The sequence below is a fragment of the Crocodylus siamensis genome, chromosome 1, assembly GCF_052110815.1.
Source record: "Crocodylus siamensis isolate JL-2025a chromosome 1, ASM5211081v1, whole genome shotgun sequence".
NCBI classification, from domain to species: Eukaryota; Metazoa; Chordata; order Crocodylia; family Crocodylidae; genus Crocodylus; species Crocodylus siamensis.
In genome coordinates this window covers 253782713-253799967 of record NC_143395.1, presented here as the reverse complement: position 1 = coordinate 253799967, position 17255 = coordinate 253782713, and the positions used below count along the sequence as shown (strand labels likewise).

Below are 17255 nucleotides of genomic sequence, written 5' to 3'. Positions count from 1 at the left end.
GAGGGTAGACTATTGCAATGCACTCTATGTGGGGCTGCCCTTAAAAACCATCTCGTGACTGCAGCTGGTGTAGAATGCTGCAGACCTCCTGATGGGAGTGGGTCACCAGGAACACAACTCCAGTCTTCTAGTGTCTGCATTAGCTCTCAGTAGCCTGTTGGGCATAAGAACTTCTGAATTATATAGCCCTAAACAGCTTGGGACCTACATATCAAGGGGACTGCCTTCTCCCCTATACCCCATCATGATCCCTAAGCCAGCCAAAAGGAATTTCCTGTAAGTACTATCAGTACACCAAGTTTGCTTGGGAAAAACACATGGGAGGTGATTTCCCATAGCTGCTCATCTCTGAAACTCCCTCCTTCTTGAAGCCCATCAGCCCAAGCCTGGGCATCTTTCAGAAGGACTGTAAGACCTTACTGTTTAGACAGTCATTTAGAAATCAAAACTAAGCTAAGAAGTAAGTTAGTGGGTCTCTGCTTTGTTTTGATTTGTTATTTTGCTTTGCTTATTCTAGGTGCCCTTTTAAGTTATTCTGTCCCCCTTGCTGTAAGCCACCCTGGCCCTTGTTGGGAAGGATGGCATATCAATTGCATAAGTAAATAAATAAATGATTTGAGGAGATCTTTCATCCGAGCCCAGCTGGCCTGAAAATAGGCCTTGGGTGTAACAAAGAAAACTCTAATCTTCAATATCAGTTTGCATTGAATGCTAGATATTTATACCCTTTTATTATGGTACAGTAAAAACAATGAGTATTGCTGGTCTTTAGTATTCTAGATGTGGTATTTCTTTTTCTCCCTGCCATTAACCGAAATGTCTTTTTTTCTTTCTCAAAGGTGAGAGGCACCTTTAATGAGCAGACGAGATGTTATGAAATTAGGATGGATTCACGCTGCAGAAAATATGAAGAAGTGTTTATCTGTTATGGACCTCATGATAACCAGCGGCTCCTGCTAGAATATGGATTTATTGCCATTGATAACCCACATAGTAGTGTTTATGTGTCAACAGGTTGGGCTATAGACTGATCTTAGACTTACAAAATGGAATACTACGGAATGGGGAGCTTAGTTTATTGGTGCTCTATCTTTTCATTTGGAAGGTCTGAGCTGATGTAAATAAGGAGCAGTGAGGAAGCATAAATGGTTCCATTCCACTAGCCTGAAGCCAGTATGAACACTAGTTATTTTTAGCAGCATAATAATGTATATGCAAAAATAAAGTAGAATACTGTATTGATTTCATTTTTGCCATTTTGACCACCATCTAATAGAGATTTTTAATGGAAAGTGTTTTTTTTCCCTCCTGTGTGACTTTCACTTTTCTGGAATTGTGTTTTCATTTAGCATTTAGCGTTGCAATTGTGTTTTCATTTAGCATTGCAATTAAGGTTGAAATCCTGCCTGCTTTGAAGTTTTGCTGTTGACATCAGTTAAGCCAGGATACCACTTTAAGAACTCAGTTGGTGGCTGGGTGCTCTTTTGAGATGCGAAACACTTGCAATACGCAGTCAAATCAAATCTCTGTTAAAGCTCTTCAGAGCATGGCAGTGGCTTGTCTTTACATGATGTTCTGTTGGGAAATTATTTATTACTACAGTATGATAAAACACTTAGAAATCAAGTTGGTTGTTTTCCCTGTTAATTGTTTACTGAAACACTTTTAAATATATATTTTTTTCAGATACTCTTCTTAAATGTGTCTTTCTAGGGGACAAGAAGAAGAATACAAAACTTTCCATTCTAAAGGGTCATGGGTTTTTGGAGTAAGTATTGGTATGTGTGCATGTTAAAGTTTAGTTTATTTACTGAAATAAAGATTACTGCTTTTTTTCTAACTTCAAGAAAATAAGTTGGTCAGGTACATATGCATTATCTTTTTTGATTTTGGCAAAGCATTTAAGTGGATAAAAGACAAATGAAATTTAAAAATCAGAGTCAGGATTCAGCAGAAGGCAGTGGGACCACTTAGTCTTCTGGCTGTGGGAATCAGCAGGGAAAAGGAAGTTCTTCTGCCCCTTGCCAGCTATTTATGGAGATAAGAGGATGCCGCCACTGGGCAAAAGTCTGGCTGTTACTGCTTTGCAATGTGATCAGTCTGTAAAGGGCACACAACTATAAACATTGCTCATATGTTCTTCCGTTGGTTAATTTGCATTTTTAGAAACTTGACGTTTGGATGGGATGGGCCATCTTGGAGACTGCTTACAGCTCTCAAGCTGTTGTGTCTTGGAGCAGATGAATTGTAAGTTTCAAATAAACACTCACAGAAGGCCGTCGTTGTTTAGAAAATCTGTGGATCCCATGGTTTTGCCTGTGCCCTCCCAAACTCACTGCAAAGTATGGGGATTATTGTGTGGTTCCTTTCCTTATTTTAACCAGGCTACTTGCATGAGAAAGGGAAAATGGACTGGGGATAATACATCATATAAATATCATCATGGAATCATAGAAAATGAGGGTTGGAAGGGACCTTAGGAGGTCATCTAATCCAGCCCCCTGCTCAAAGCAGAACAATCTCCAACCAGATCATCCCAGCTAACGCTTTGTCTAGCTGGGTCTTAAAAATGTCCAAGATGGGGATTCCACCACCTCCTGGGCAACCTGTTCCAGCACTTTACTTCCCTCCTAGTGAGAGGGTTTTTCCTAATATCTAGGGATGCACCAATAAAGATTTTGGCTGATACCCATGGCCAATTATTAACCAGCCATATCAGCTGATATTGATCTGATAGCTTATTTACAGGAATGCAGCCTGGCAGCTTGGAGAGCAGCATCTGGCCGGTAAGTTTGTGGGGAGGCAGGGGGAGGGAAGAGGCATGGGGAGGCAGAATGAGGCCCCCACAGTGAGCAGGAGAGTGGATCAGAGTCAGGAGCAGGCAATCCTGCTGCTATGCTCCCAGTAGAGACATGGGAGCCTTGTGCCCCCTGGATTTGTGTGCAGTGTGAGGGCGGGCTGCCTGCTGCGGGCTTGGGGCCAGGGGCTGTGCAGGCCTCTTCCTGGTGGGGGCTGGCTCAGGGCTGTGCTTGATGCAGGCAGGCAGGGGTGGCGTGTGTGGTGGCATTGGAAGGAGGGCTACGGGGTGGGCTACAGCCACCCCAGAATTTCCTGTAGCCCATCCCCTCAATGCCACCACTGCCTATCCCACCCCCACCCACCCCAACTGCAGCCCACACCCAGCCTCCCCACGGGGAAGAGGCAGACTGCAGCCCTTGGCCCTGAGCCCGCAGTGGGCAGCCTGTCCTCACCCTGCACACAGATCCGGGGAGCACACCCCGCCCCCCATGCCTCTCCCAGAGGTGTTTGCAGTGGCATGGAGCTGGCCCCCTTCCTGCCTTCCCCCCGACTCTCCTCCCCTCCCATGCCCCCTGGTCGAATCAACTGTGGCTCTGTCCCACTCCCTGCCCCAGCTAGGCAGCACCTACCCCACTCTCTCCCTCACTGTGGGGGGCCTCGATCTGCCCCCCTGCCACACCCCTTCCCTCCCCCACACTCTTTCCTTCACAAAGACTTACCAGCTGGATGCTGCTCTCCATGCTGCATTCCTGGCCCCATGCATACTGTGGCTATGCGCATACATGCAGTATTTATCAGTAACATTATCAGCTACACCGGCCAAAAATGGCCGATTGCCGATAATGTTAATTTTTCTTTTATCGGTGCCAATCAGCTCTACTAATATTAACCTAAACTTCCCTTGCTGCAACCTCAGACCATTGCTCCTTGTTCTGTTGATTGCACAAACAACTATGGTGGCTGTAAACTGTAAATTTGTAAACAATAAGTATTCTGTTATCCTACTCTCCCTGCTTCAAGAACTGGTTATTACTTTAATGTTGGGTGTTTCTGCAGCCTGTTAGTTTGACCGGTCCCATGAACTGATTTCTGGTCCCCACATTGATTTCTCTGAAGAGAGTATTTAGGAACTACTGTTGACATTTCCAGACCCAATTTATTGCTGAAGTTCAAGGGTTCAAGTCCAGTGTCATCAGTGCTGTGCACTTAACTCTAGCAATAGATTTGGGCTTCAGAATCTGATATTGATTGAAAATGACTAAATAAGTTGTACCCTGTATAAAATATGCCTTTAAATATCCTTTTCATTTTAATTTGAATCTCCATTTTTGCTGAGGATCGAGCTTGCCATGACATGGAGAGCCATCAATCCAACATACCACTAAATGTCTGTATGTTCTCACATTCTCCAGCTGTGTTCATCAACATGGTATCTGAGTGCTAAAGGCCTGTTTTTATGTGTGTTATGTTTGATCTTCTGTTATCTGGGTTCTTTTTTCCCTGGCTGTTCAGTTTATTTTCCAGATGAGGAATGCAACAAATGACCATGTGTTCAAATATTTTGGTTTTAGTGCTTGCTGGAAGAGAGTGCTACTCGGTGAAGTGATTTCATCTGGAAATGAAGAGAAAGCTTTGAAACTAGCAACAAAAATATGCTTTTCTTTAATAGAGGAGACGCAACATGTCCTTCATCAGGTAACTTGCTTAGAAGAATGGAGTGGTCCAGATTTTCCTCTCAGTTTCCCATGCATAAATTGGTAGTAGCACTGCTAAACTGAGTTGGATTTGAGTTGCAGCTTGGTTACAGGCAGCAGCAGTATGATAATATAGTTACCAGATCATTTGTCAGGCATTAGCTAATTACTGCTTATCTAATAGAAAGAGAGTGTCATCCTCTTTTCATTGCCAGTGGGGCTCGTGCATAATATATTCCAGATTTACATCAGTATAATGGAGATCAAAATTTGGCTCAATTAGAGTGCCTGAAACAACTGGATCTTTTGAGATCTTAACCTTTGGGAGCAGGGGAGGATTGACACTCTTTGGGAATTAAATGCAAAATGGATTTTAAATTGATGGGAAGGATATTTAAAAGCATAAAGGGCTCAGGGATGTAAGTGGACTTTGTGTTAGGTGCACATGGAAATTAGTATAAGGTGGCAAAAAAAGTGAGCATTGAATTAATTGGAGTGAATCTGGACTGACACATTTGTAACTGAGATCACAGAATTGTTCATCATTTGAAATTCCTTTTTTTAAACATGCAGCAATATTATTGGGGGGTGCATGTGTGCATGAATGTGCATGCACACGCAGGTATGCACATATATAAGTATATATAGTAAAACTGCATATATATATACAGTAAAATCAAATGACTGCCCTGCTGAAATGACTACAAAGGAAAAGGGCAATGAGATGATAAGGAAAATAAGCATATGCACATGGTACAAGCAGTTCATAGCCCTCAAAGTGCAGGTACAATATCTGCAGCCTACAATTGTTGAACTGGAAGAGCAGGGAGCATGGTACTGTTTATAAACATGCCATATAGGGATATTTGAGAGTGTGAGAACCCCAGCCCTGACTTCCTTGACCTTCCTATTTGGAAATTACCTTATTTCCCTCATATACTGCACCCCCAAATATAAACACACCCTATTTTTGAAGGGTCCTAAGAAGGAAAAAAATCTTATTTTGAAGTACAGATACCTGTATGGAGACTTACTTGTAGGTGTGAAAGTGGTGAATATAATGAGACGCTTTAGATGGACTTCTGGGAAAGAGCCTTTGGTCATAGTACATGTTGGTACCAGCAACCTATGGACATAGAGTATGAAAGGGAGAGGTCCTGGAAATGAAATTTTTACAGCTAAGTAGGTGGAATTCTTAGATCCCAGGCCCCAGTGATCGTTTTCTCTGCAATGCTTCTAGTTCCAGGCATAGATCCAGTTAAGCAAAGGGAACTTCTGGGTTTCTGTGTGTGTTTGAGAAGATAGTACAGACTAGAGGAAATTTTAGTTTCTTTGGCTTTTGGGTACATTTTGGAAAAGCAAGACACAAACTGAAGGGGGTAGCTGAACCTTATACCGGATGGAGCCTTACTTGTTACAGAAAAGAACAAGGTATGTGTTTAACTGAAGTGTAAGTCAGACAGAGACAGCTGTCCGTGATGCTGGGAACACAGAAGTACCTTCACAGCCAATCATGGAGAGGCTGGAAACAACAGCTAGAACAACTAGGACAGGGAAAGGATAGAAGCACAGAGACAGAGTCTATAAAATCAGCAGTATGTCAGATCAAAGAGTTAAATAAAAACAGATTCCCAGTCAGGAATAACATCTGAAATGTCTGCTTATAAGTGCAAGAAGTTCATAAGTAAAAACAGATGATTTAGAATCCTGAACTGCGGACAAGGACTTGGAAATAATAGGTGTTTCAGAAACAGAGTGGGATAATGCAGTGGGATGTTGTAATGACTCTTACAAACTGTAGTGGAATAACCGGCTAGGTTGAAGGGGTGTGATAAGGTAGTAATGTTAACTAAAGGATTCATAGTGTCAAGTGAGATTATAATTCTGTGTGAAGACTACCAAACAGTAGAATCTGCATGGATCTAAATTCCAAGCTATAAGAATGTAGATATAAAAATGTAGATTGAGAAAAGAAAATGTGTTCAAAAGTTTGAGAGCGCCCAAAAGGGCAGCAGTCTAGTAAAATGCTGATAATGGGGGACTTCAGAAATACAGGTCCAGATAGACACTGTTGAAAAGGCCTAAAGAGAGAAAGTGACAAGTTTTTGTTTCTTAACACTGCCATTTTAAGTCCCTGCATTTTTCATTAGCAAATTCTAGATCAGACAGGAGGGGAGGCCATTGTCATGGCCTTACTCAATACACAAGATCTAATTTAAAAAGTAGCTCTACCACTAAGGAAAGGTGACTGCAATACAATTTAGCTCACTACCTTAGATTTATGTCAATGGTGATCTACTGTTCCTCTGCTTACAGTAGGCATCTTAAGCATCTTTCACTACTAAGTTCTTGGTGTGGTTGCTGTTGAACTAGGCGGGCCTTAGGGTCTGATTCAGTAAGGCACTGACTTGAAATAAGCACATTTTTTCCCTAACCTAGTCTTAGCCTTTGTTTCCTGTCTGTGTCATGAATTTTGTGTGAACACTGTTTCATTTTGTTGCTAACTCTGTTGTCTTGGTAAGACCAAATGTACAGTATGTTCATGATGCAATATTTTACCCTGGCACAAATTAACTTGTGAGAAGCATCTGTTCATGTACTCACCCTAGTAATCATCTTATAATTTGAAATAAAACCTTCCCACTTATTTTACATATTTCAGATTTCCAAGTTGAAAAAGGATAACATAAACCTTGAAGCCCAGCTGGCTTTGATAAAGGGACTGCGCCTGGAAGACCTAAGGATCTTGCAGAAGTCAGCAGAGATTCTGTCCAACTTGAATGCTACAGTCTCTTGACTGCTTGAGAAGGTTGTTCATGTCTAGTACAACTCAGTGGATCTCACTGGCCAGGAGTTACAGGCCTGCCTGACTCAGACACCATAAGTGACCAGTAACTGCAAAATAATAATGTTAAATTCTGGTGAAAACGGGTCCAGCTTTGTTTACATGTATTCATACCAGATATGGGATCGTATTCTGTACTGGATCAGCTAAGAAATACATCATGGAACAGGAGTCGGCAACATATGGCCTGTGGGCTGCATCTGGCCTATAGAATCTTTGGACCCAGCTGGCAGATATGGGGCTTCAGTAACATTCAGTGGCCAGGAGCACTGGCTATAGGCTCTGTGCCTGTGCTGTTGTGGGGACCAGCAGTGGTAGCTGCAGAGTCCTAGCACCTGTCTTCCTCCAGTTTGGGATGGGCCATTCTGGCCCTTAGTCAGAAGAGGTTGCCTACTTCTGGCATAGATAATGCAGCTAAAGGGAAAGGGGGACAAAGGTAGCTTTCTGTCTCTGAGTCATTCTGATTTGGGAGGATCAGTGTTTGGAACTTTCCACTGCCTATGGACTGTATGGGAGCCCAGTATCTCTCTCTGGGCCCTCTAGCTTACTAATGACCTCTTTAACTTTCCTGCCGTGCCTTGATCTTACTTATAAGTTTAGGAAACTGCCATATCTAGCCTTCATCCTCTCAGGTACTGATACTGGCTCCTGCACACTTATGTAGGCATCCTTTTTGTTTCTCCTGTTAAGGGGTGCCTGCTTGAATCCTCCCACAATAGAGGTGACTAGCAGGACCTCTCACACTCTGCAATTTTACCACTCTTGTATGGTCCCAGTGAGTCTTTATTATTTTCATACTCCCTCTTAGACACTCCGTGAAGGATCAGTCCATTGGTTCCCAGGGAGCTTGGCAATTCTCAGCCCTTCAGGGGTGTGTTCTTATTACCAGCACAGTGAATGCATGCATATGTGGCTTGTGGCACTGCAAGCCGCACTTGCACACTTGTGGGGACATGCCCATGACATCTAACTTTTGTGTTTTAACTTGCATCTGACTGAACCTGAGTTTAGAACACTTCCTTTGTGTATCCAGTCTGTGGAATGGTTTATGGATTTTCATATATTTATGACATTTTATGGATGTTTTTATATAGAAGGATCTTGGTTCTTCATTACATTATTAGTCACAATTCAACAAAAGCATTTAAAAATGTAAATAAAAATGAATTGTATACAACTGTGTGGAAGTAGAAACAATTGCAAACTCTGTCATTTTAAAAAAACAGTACTTAAAAGCAGTGCAAGAGTATAAACTTAACAAGAACATGGAGTTTATCAAAGTTTATCAAAGAGTGGAAGTGAGTGCATGTTTTGGGCTTGCAGCTCTAATTGCTAGATTCCAGTCACAAGTGGCATGGACAGAGGTAGGCGTGCGCACCCCCCCCCCAACAGTGTCATGGTTTTTGGCTGGCTGCTTGTTATACTGCATTTCTTTATTCATGGCAAACATCAATGGAGCATAAATGGGTTAAGAAAATTGAGCTCTTCCCGTGCACTAAATGTTTTCCTTAACAATAAATGGTCTCTCCAGAAGGGGAACACTCCATGATGTCTTGCACAGGAGCCATGGACACTTACATTTGCCTAAGGCAGTTACGAATGTTTTTAGACTCCATAGCTTTTGTGAAATGAGCAGCACCCTATTTAAAAAATGAATTAATTTGTTACAGATCTCATTTACTTGCACAAGGGTTGGGCAGTGGAGGAGGGGCAGGAGTAGAGGAGTAGCAGCTGGAGAGGGTGAGTGTCTGCAGTTAATCACCTTGTACTGCACCGTATCCATAAAAGAATTTCATGGCACCCAGATTGAGAATCACTTGCCTAGTGGTTAAAGCAGTCAGCTACTAGGGGCCTGGATACTAGGTCTTCTTCAGCATAAGGGGACTCAAACCCATGTCTACTAAAAGAGTTTCCCTACTAGATTAGAGTAGGGGTGCTTAACCTCCAGCCTGCGGACCAGACCTGACCCCTGGTGTCATGTCATTCAACTTGTAGGGCTTCCCATAGGGGAGCATTGATTGCTGCTCCTCTGCTGCCAAATTTTTGGACCTGTGAGGAGTCCCATAGGCCAGATAGCTTGGCCTTGCATGCTAAATTGGGCATAAAGGGCAGCATGGGGTCTAATCCCAATATATAAGGCCAGGTGGAGGCAATGTGGAGTCTGATCCTGGTGCATGAGGTCAAGCAGGATCAGCATGGAGTGCCAGGGCCCAAAGCTAGCATATGGGACCCTGTCTTTGGGTGGGGGTGGTGTAGGCCCTATCTGCGTGTCCAGGGGCTAGCCAAAGCCATATGGGGCTTGATCTGGGTGTTTGGGGCTCAATCCAGCCTTCAGACCAGCTCTATAGCACTCATCAGGCCAGTGGGGCCAAAAGGTTGAGCCCCACTGGGCTGGAGGACTCCAGTGGAACTTGTGTTATTGTGTAGTCAAGAATGCAAGATCTACGAGGCCAGAGAGAGATTAAGCAATAGGGAATACATCTCTTTAAGGGTGAGAGCAGTTTCCTGCACTGGGTGAGCCCTGGATTCTGGTCCATATTCTTTACATTTTCGCTAATGTTTCTGTAATCTGAAGCTGACTTCTGCAGTGAAAAAGGATGTGTCATTCCACACATCTGCTTGCTCTGGGTGTCTAGCATATTTGGAAAACTTCAGTGATAGCAATATATGTATGATTGTAAGCTCTCTCTCTCTGAGGGAGATGATAAACAGTTGAGTGGTGGGAGAAGCTGGCAAAAAACATGTCTGGTTTATTTCATTACACACAAATCTTGGACTACGTTTATGCAAATGTGGCCTCATTTTCACATGAGGTAGGGCCAATATTTGTTTTTTTTTCAGAAAAATCCTGTGAAATGTATACTGTTTTATGGTTTCAATGCAAAGCCAGGGGAATCTTGACAGTTTTGGAAGGACTTTTACTATAAAGTTAAAATTGTATTCATTTTCAAAATGAAAAGCCAAACTTGGATTATGTGAATCCAAACAGACTGGTTATGTCTACATGAGATGCTACATTGCCGTAGCAACGAGCTATGGTGACGTAGCAGCAGTGGGCACAAATCGTGATGCTAATGCTAGGTCACCATAGTGATGAGCTACCTTTCTATAGTAAATCACTATGGCAACGTAGCTGCTAAAAATAACCATGCACTGGGATGGTGGTGCATAGTTTAGTACTTTCTAAAACAAGTATACACCCACCGAAATGGAAAGAAACAATCACATAGTTCCAATAAATTTTAAACTTGAATAATCTTGAGGACATCTAAACCCTAAAACTCTTAATGTGTAAGTAGCGATTTAATGCAAAATACACATTCTTGTATTTGTGTTTGGCTGCTACCATATTACCTTGGTACAAACCCAAAGATGTTACCAAAACAACTTTATTGACTGACTTAAATAAAACTAGTGAAATTTCAGTAATGTCCACTAGATGAAGCTAGTGTACTGCTGCAAAGAGAGAGAAAATTACGGTGTATCTACATATCATTATTACCCTACCTCTTACATTTTTTTAATAGGGAAGTAGGCCCTCTTTTCAGCAGGCAATGTCTGTGATTTAGTTTTCATAGTTTAGGAAACGATACTCCATTGCTATTAAGATAAAATTACAAAGTTACATCCTACTCCTCTGCATTTAGAGTAAGACATAGCAAAGTTTCCTGAAGGAATGTTATTCCTCGCTGCTTTCTTCCATCTTCTTTTGGTCTGTCTTTCGTAGTAGCCCCTCTGAGTTTGGAGTTTGTCTCCTTTCTTAGATATTCCAATGCAAGACACCAATTCTTGGCCCAGTTTATCTTTCTTAACGTTATTTTAGCCTCATTCATTAAGGTGTAATTGAGAGCTGTCCACTTAAATTGTCTCCACATATTAGGGGCCTGATTCTTTTCTCATTTATACCATTTTCAGACTGATATAGTTTCACTGATATCACTGGGATGATTTCCCACTTACTGGGGTTGACAAGCGGAAAAACTGGGAGCTTGCATCTCACTGCAGACTCCGTGTTCTCTTTTTTTCTCATAAAGTTGCAGGTATAATCAGTGCTGTGGCAAAGAAATTTGGCACCCAGGGCAAAGCCTGTAGAGGCAGCCCACCCTCGCCTTGCACACAGATCTGTGGGGCATACGCCTTCCCCATGCTTGCCTGGGAGTGCACACAGCAGCGGCAGCCATGCTCCTCCCATCCCCTCGCCCCCCAAAATGAGCCACTCGTGGCTCTGGCTGGGCAGTACCTATTGGCGTCCCTTTGTTTTGGCACCTGGGGCAGTCACCCTGCTTGCCCCCACTTTGCTATAGCACTGGGTGTAATTTCATGCATGCATTCTGGATCTGAAGCTGAGCAGTATGGAGTAGTCACAAGTCTGTTGGAACCAGTAAGAATTAATAACAGGTGCTTCGTACTTTTCAGGATACAGTCCTTTTTTCCTGGGCTCACCCTCCCTCCTCCAGATACAGTTAAAAACCACAAGATACTTGGCACCTACCCTGACTGGCACCAAAGGCAGAGCCTGAACTGAAGCCTGTGAGACTGACTAATAATATCTCTTTCTCAGGCTTTTGCTGGCATGAATGAGAGTCCTAGGGCTTTACTTTATTCTTGCTATGTCAGTGTTATGTTGTTTTACATCTGTTGACTTCAGTAGAATTAAGGCTTGCCTTGCTGAGATAAGAACTAGCCCTTAATCTTTGTTTTTAAGCAAAGTGTATGCAAGATAGTGTTGCTTTAAACTACAAATATCGCTCTTATATAAACAAAAAAAATCCATTTGTACTGGGCCGATTTCAGTTGTAATATAATTCCAATTTTCACAGCAAAAAAATAAAAAAAAAAAAAACTTTGTCAAATTAGCTCATAACTAAGACTCCACTTCTCTGCTTCCAGATATGACCAGTGTCCTCCAGAGCAGCATTTTTTTTCCACGGGTTCAGTTTTTATTGTCATGTTTTCACTGGTTACCAAAAGAAAGAAGCAAGCTACAATCACAGCTGCAAGATTTGTATTCAGGTACTGTGGATTAAAACTGGTATAAAACCCTTCATGTTACAGCAGTGAATTAATTCTGATTAACGTCAGTATAACCTAGATTAGAATAATTTTACAAGACTTGGCTATATCAACATAACATGTTCCTTATTTGTAAAATTAACATTTCTTTCACTCTTATTTTCTGGTGTTGATGGTTGTCCTTTTGAGTCACACTTGATACTTTAATGCAAATTATGAAGGATAAGAAAATAAGCTGTTTTTAATAGCTTTGTTTAAAATCTTAACAGAGCAGGGCATGAAAGAGGGATGATTTATATCAATGATAAATCACACCTATTTTCAAAAGCACTAGTAGTCAGCCTGTAGTGGAATGTTCTTTTTCTTGATTGTGCTGTCAGTGTTAAAAATGTATTTTTTTAAATAAGAACTTGATTAATGGAAAGATTTTCCATTGATTTTAATGGTAGATTTTAATGGTTTTAGTAATTAAAAAAAGACCTGCTTTCACTTTGTAATTTCCCCACAGATATTATAAGGACTTGACTCTATGTGCTTTTACCACAGGAAGAGTTTGAGACATAACTTGAAACGTGGGTGCCATGGGCAGCACTCGGAAGTGGTGGTGGGTGGGATAGAAGGACGTGATGAAGGGAATGCTGTAGATATTGTGTATCTGAACTTCAGTAGGTCTTTTGACAAGGTCCCACATAACCTTTTCATAAATAGGAGGAATGTGGGCTGAACAGAACTACTGCAAGGCGGATAGATAACTGGCTCAATAGCCCCCAGCAAAGGGTAATTATTAATGGGTCCATGTCAGAATGGCTGGAGACTTTGAGTGGAGTCCCACAGGGATCTGTCCTGGTGCTGTTCAGTGTATTTATTAATTATTTGAATGCTGGCATAGAAAGCTTCTTGAGCAAGTTTGTGGACAACACAAAACGGAAGGATTGTGAATGTGTTGGAGGATGCAAGTGTAATTCAGAAGGATGTCAACAGATTGAAAAGCTGGGCTGCAGTTAACAGAAAGAAGTTCAATGCACATGAATGCAAGGTGCTCCATCTCAAAATAACCAAAAACACAAATATAAAATAGTGATACCTAGTTGGATGGCAGCACTTTGCAGAAAGACCTTGCAGTCTTGGTAGATTTCAGACTCAATATGAGTCTTCAGTGTGATGTAGCTTCACAGAAGTTGAGTGTGGTTTTGTGATGCATCAATAGAAGTATTAGGTACAAAACATGGGAGGTGAAAGTGCCTCTCTACTCAGCACTAGTTAGGTGTCATCTGGAGTATTGTGTGCAGTTCTGGGCTCCACACTGTAAAAAGGATGTGGAGAAGTTAGAGAGGGTCCAGAGGCAGGCAACAAAGATGATAAAGGGCTTGCAAGGCAAGTTATATGAGGAGGGGCTGAAGGAGCTCAGCACTTTCAATTTGTGGAACTTAAGAGGGGACATGCCAACAGTCTTTAAATACTTGAAGGACTGCCATAAAGAAGAGGAAAAGCACCGTCTCTTGCTGAAGAGAGGAGAGCATGGACCAATGGCTTGAGGTTGCAGAAAACTAAGTTTAGGTTAGATATCAGGAAAAACTTCTTCACAATTAGAACAGTGAGGCAGAGGAATAGACTGCCTAGGGCAGTTGTGGCCTCTCCATCATTTGATGTGTTCAAGAAAAGGTTGGACAGCCACTGGTTGGGGATGATTTAGGCATAGCTATGTTTATGTTCTGCCATGGGTATTTCCTGTGCTTCTGGCCTTTGCTGGTTGCCCCTCCCTACCTTTCTGCTATATGTCATGGTGTTTTTAAGCCTTCCTCAGAGGCATTAGATGTTGGCTACAGCAAGGCTGGGGACTGTGACTGAAGTGTGCCAGTGCTCCTGCTAGGACCAAAGCCAGAGGTTCCTGGCTAGAGGGTTTTTCCCCTCTGGTCAGAGTCAGGCCAATTGTCATATTTGAGGTCAGGAAGAATTTTTACCCCATGGTCAAATTGGTATGGACTGTGAGGGTTTTTGCCTTTCTCTGTTGTGGGGGACATGGCCCTCTACTTAGGACCTCTTGAACATGTATTGACAACCTTTTATAGAAGTAATACATTGGTTGTCATGGTTTACCTGTGGCAGGTTACGGCATTATGTTTATGTTGTGTCAGCATTGATGGTAGCCTTATGTAGAGTTTAGATTGTGGATTGTATAGGATGGTTTGATTAGGGATGATCTTGCCTCAGGCATGGGGTTGGATTAGATGACCTCTGGAAGTCCCTTCCAGGCCTATTTCTCTATGACTCTATCGGCAAACGCATGGACGTTTGAAGTATCACAAATCACACACATCACACATGCATCCATTTGCCATGCTGTTAATTTGCAATGCCATGGGGGGGTTTTGACACCAAGAGATCCAAGTGTTGAAAAAAAACCACCGCTAAAAAAAGATATGATGCATGCAGCAGCAGCATTCAAAGCCAGAAAGGGAGCGTAGCCAGTCAGAGCTGCTGCACTCTGGCTGCTGGCCAGGCTGCAAGCAGCTGGATCACTGCTGCTGCTGCCCTGGGAGGTCCCCAGGAGCCCAGATTAGGCTGCTGGGACCAGCACAGGTGCTGGCCTCAGCCTTCCCTGCCCTACCCGGGACAATTTGCCCTGCACCAACCTCACTTGCAGGGGTGTGCATTATGGTAAAAAGCAACCTCATGCCCTTTCATATGGGGATGTGCCTTCTAAGTGTGTGATCTCTCAGAGTAGAGGTTATCACAGCTGTGGCATGGTGCCAGCTGCTGCCACCTCTGTAAACTCCCTGAACACCAGTGACAACAGTGTGAGTTCCTTGGGGACTCCCATTTCAGTGTCTGCTCTAATGAGTGCCTGGGGCTAGTGCCCCGGTCATCTTCCCTAGCTGTACTTCTGAGGGGCCTTGTCATGTGAGTTGAAGCCAAATTGTACTCTCAGTTCTGCCTTTGGGAAACTAGATCAGCTTCACTGAAAGTGGGAGTGGCCCTGGCATGTCTATAGAAACCTTGTTTATACTAGAAAAATCACCTGTTACTGACAGGAGGCATCAGGAATAGGTGCAGTGGAACTGGCTCTTTGGTTCATTTTTATCTAACTAGATGAGCTAAATTTCCAGCATCATTGTCAACAATGCATCACTTTTCTAGAAAGAACATTTCTTTAAACATTTCTCTTCTCAAAAGAAAATGTTCTAATCAGTAAAAATTCTACAGAAAACTCAGAAATAAATAAAAGTGAGACAGAAGGGAAACGCTCTGCCCACACTTTCTCTGCTCAGGTTCTAAGGGGCATTTGAGTCTAAGTACTTTGAGTCTAAGTAAATGGTAAGGTATAAATGTGAAATGGCCAATTAAAAAAAAAGGCTGTGATAGTTATTTGGATAGTTATGAAAACCACCTGGATCAGCAGCTGTTGTAAGTGTACTTTCACTGTTTAAAAGGCTAATACATTTAAACAGAAAGATTGAGATGCAAGGAACTACAAGAGCTACACCATTTAGTGTTAAATGGGTAGGGTTTGCTCATCTGCTGGGTTGGAGGGTGCCTGCACGACAACAGCTAGCATTGTCACAACAAATGGACTGGCAGTTACTTCCTGGCTGCAGCAGGGGAGATCTCCATCAACCGCACCGTCCCGGGCTGTGAGAGCCAGATGCGCCCTAATATAGTTATCACGAACAAAGAGGCCAAGAAGATTGTGATCATGGATGTGGCCATTCCCTTTGAGAACTGGCGTAAAGCCTTCACCGATGCCATGGCTTGCAAGTAGGAGAAGTACACCCCACTGGTCGACATCCTGAGGGGCTGTGGCTATGATGTGATGATTGACACGCGCATCGTGGGAATGCTTGGAGCCTGGGACCCCAGCAATGAGAGTGTCCTGCATGCCTGCTGCAACGCCAAGCTGATGCGCTGCCTTCTGGTGTCTGACATGATCTGCTGGTCCCATGACATCTATGTGGAGCACATCACAGGCCACCGCCAATACAATGATGCCACCAGACTGGACCACCTGAACACTGCTCTGCATCTGATGGACTTCACTTTGAGAAGAATCTTCAGCAATGGACCACCCCGCTCCACCTGAAGAGGACCCCCGCAATGAGACTATATGGACTGAGAAACTTTCTTCAACTTCTTCCTCCACCATTGTGGACCATTGTACGGGTTTGTGTGTATCTATATTCTTTCTCTCTCAGTGTTGCGAAACCCCTCCTTCTCCTTCCCCCATGCCCAGGCTTAGGTGGCTAATGTATTTTCTGCAACCTAGTTGTGTTCCGTTCCTCACCCCCATCCTTCTTACGTTAGTCTCTCGCTTGGGTGATCTGTATTTCCCTACTGGCTTTGTTATCTTTCTGGGTTCATAACTGTTAATATCTACAAAAAAATTCAACCTGTTCTTAAGACATGCAAGACTCCCTGCTCTGACACTGAATTACTGCATGACTCTGGTGAATGGAGTTAGGTATCTAAATACCTTTGAGGATCTTGGATTTGGTCTCTGTGAGCGCGTTTACACAAGACACTCAATGTGCAGTAGCTTAATAACACTGTGCCATAGTGTGCCAGGCAAAACCCATGTTAATATGCTACTGTGCAGCAGTATTAGGCTGCTGTGCACTGCGGTAGGCCTACGTGAATAGGGAAGTATTTGATTTGGATTTGACAGATTCAGAGGACAGTGATTCAATTTGGAGATTTGGATCATTGTCCTGAGTTGATTTGGCCAAGTCAGCTTTGGAAGATTTGGCACTGATTCAGAGAGATTCAGTGATTTGGATCAACTGGGGAGGGGCAAGAACAGCCAGGCAGCTGCAGGTTCTCCCACAGCTCCTCCAGCTGTGCCTACCTGTCTCCGGACTGGAGGAGCCATGGGAGGAGCCCCCATGGCTGCCCTGCCTGGCCCCAACCCC

The 17255-nt window shown here is 43.1% G+C and overlaps 1 protein-coding gene across 2 annotated transcripts in view; it reads left to right on the top strand.

The window, feature by feature from the left end:
* The window catches only part of SETD4 (SET domain containing 4), a 24622-nt gene extending 7367 nt beyond the window's left edge, over positions 1 to 17255 (top strand). Inside the window, exons 7-11 of one of the 2 annotated variants that reach the window (XM_090060411.1) lie at positions 840 to 1014; positions 1714 to 1768; positions 2167 to 2247; positions 4371 to 4494; positions 7156 to 17255. In XM_090060411.1, the coding sequence (XP_089916537.1) occupies positions 840 to 1014; positions 1714 to 1768; positions 2167 to 2247; positions 4371 to 4494; positions 7156 to 7290 (570 nt within the window). In that variant the 3' untranslated portion in view covers positions 7291 to 17255. Of the gene's footprint in view, positions 1 to 839; positions 1015 to 1686; positions 1769 to 2166; positions 2248 to 4370; positions 4495 to 7155 lie in introns of both variants that reach the window. The other variant, XM_090060403.1, reaches the window with a different exon arrangement.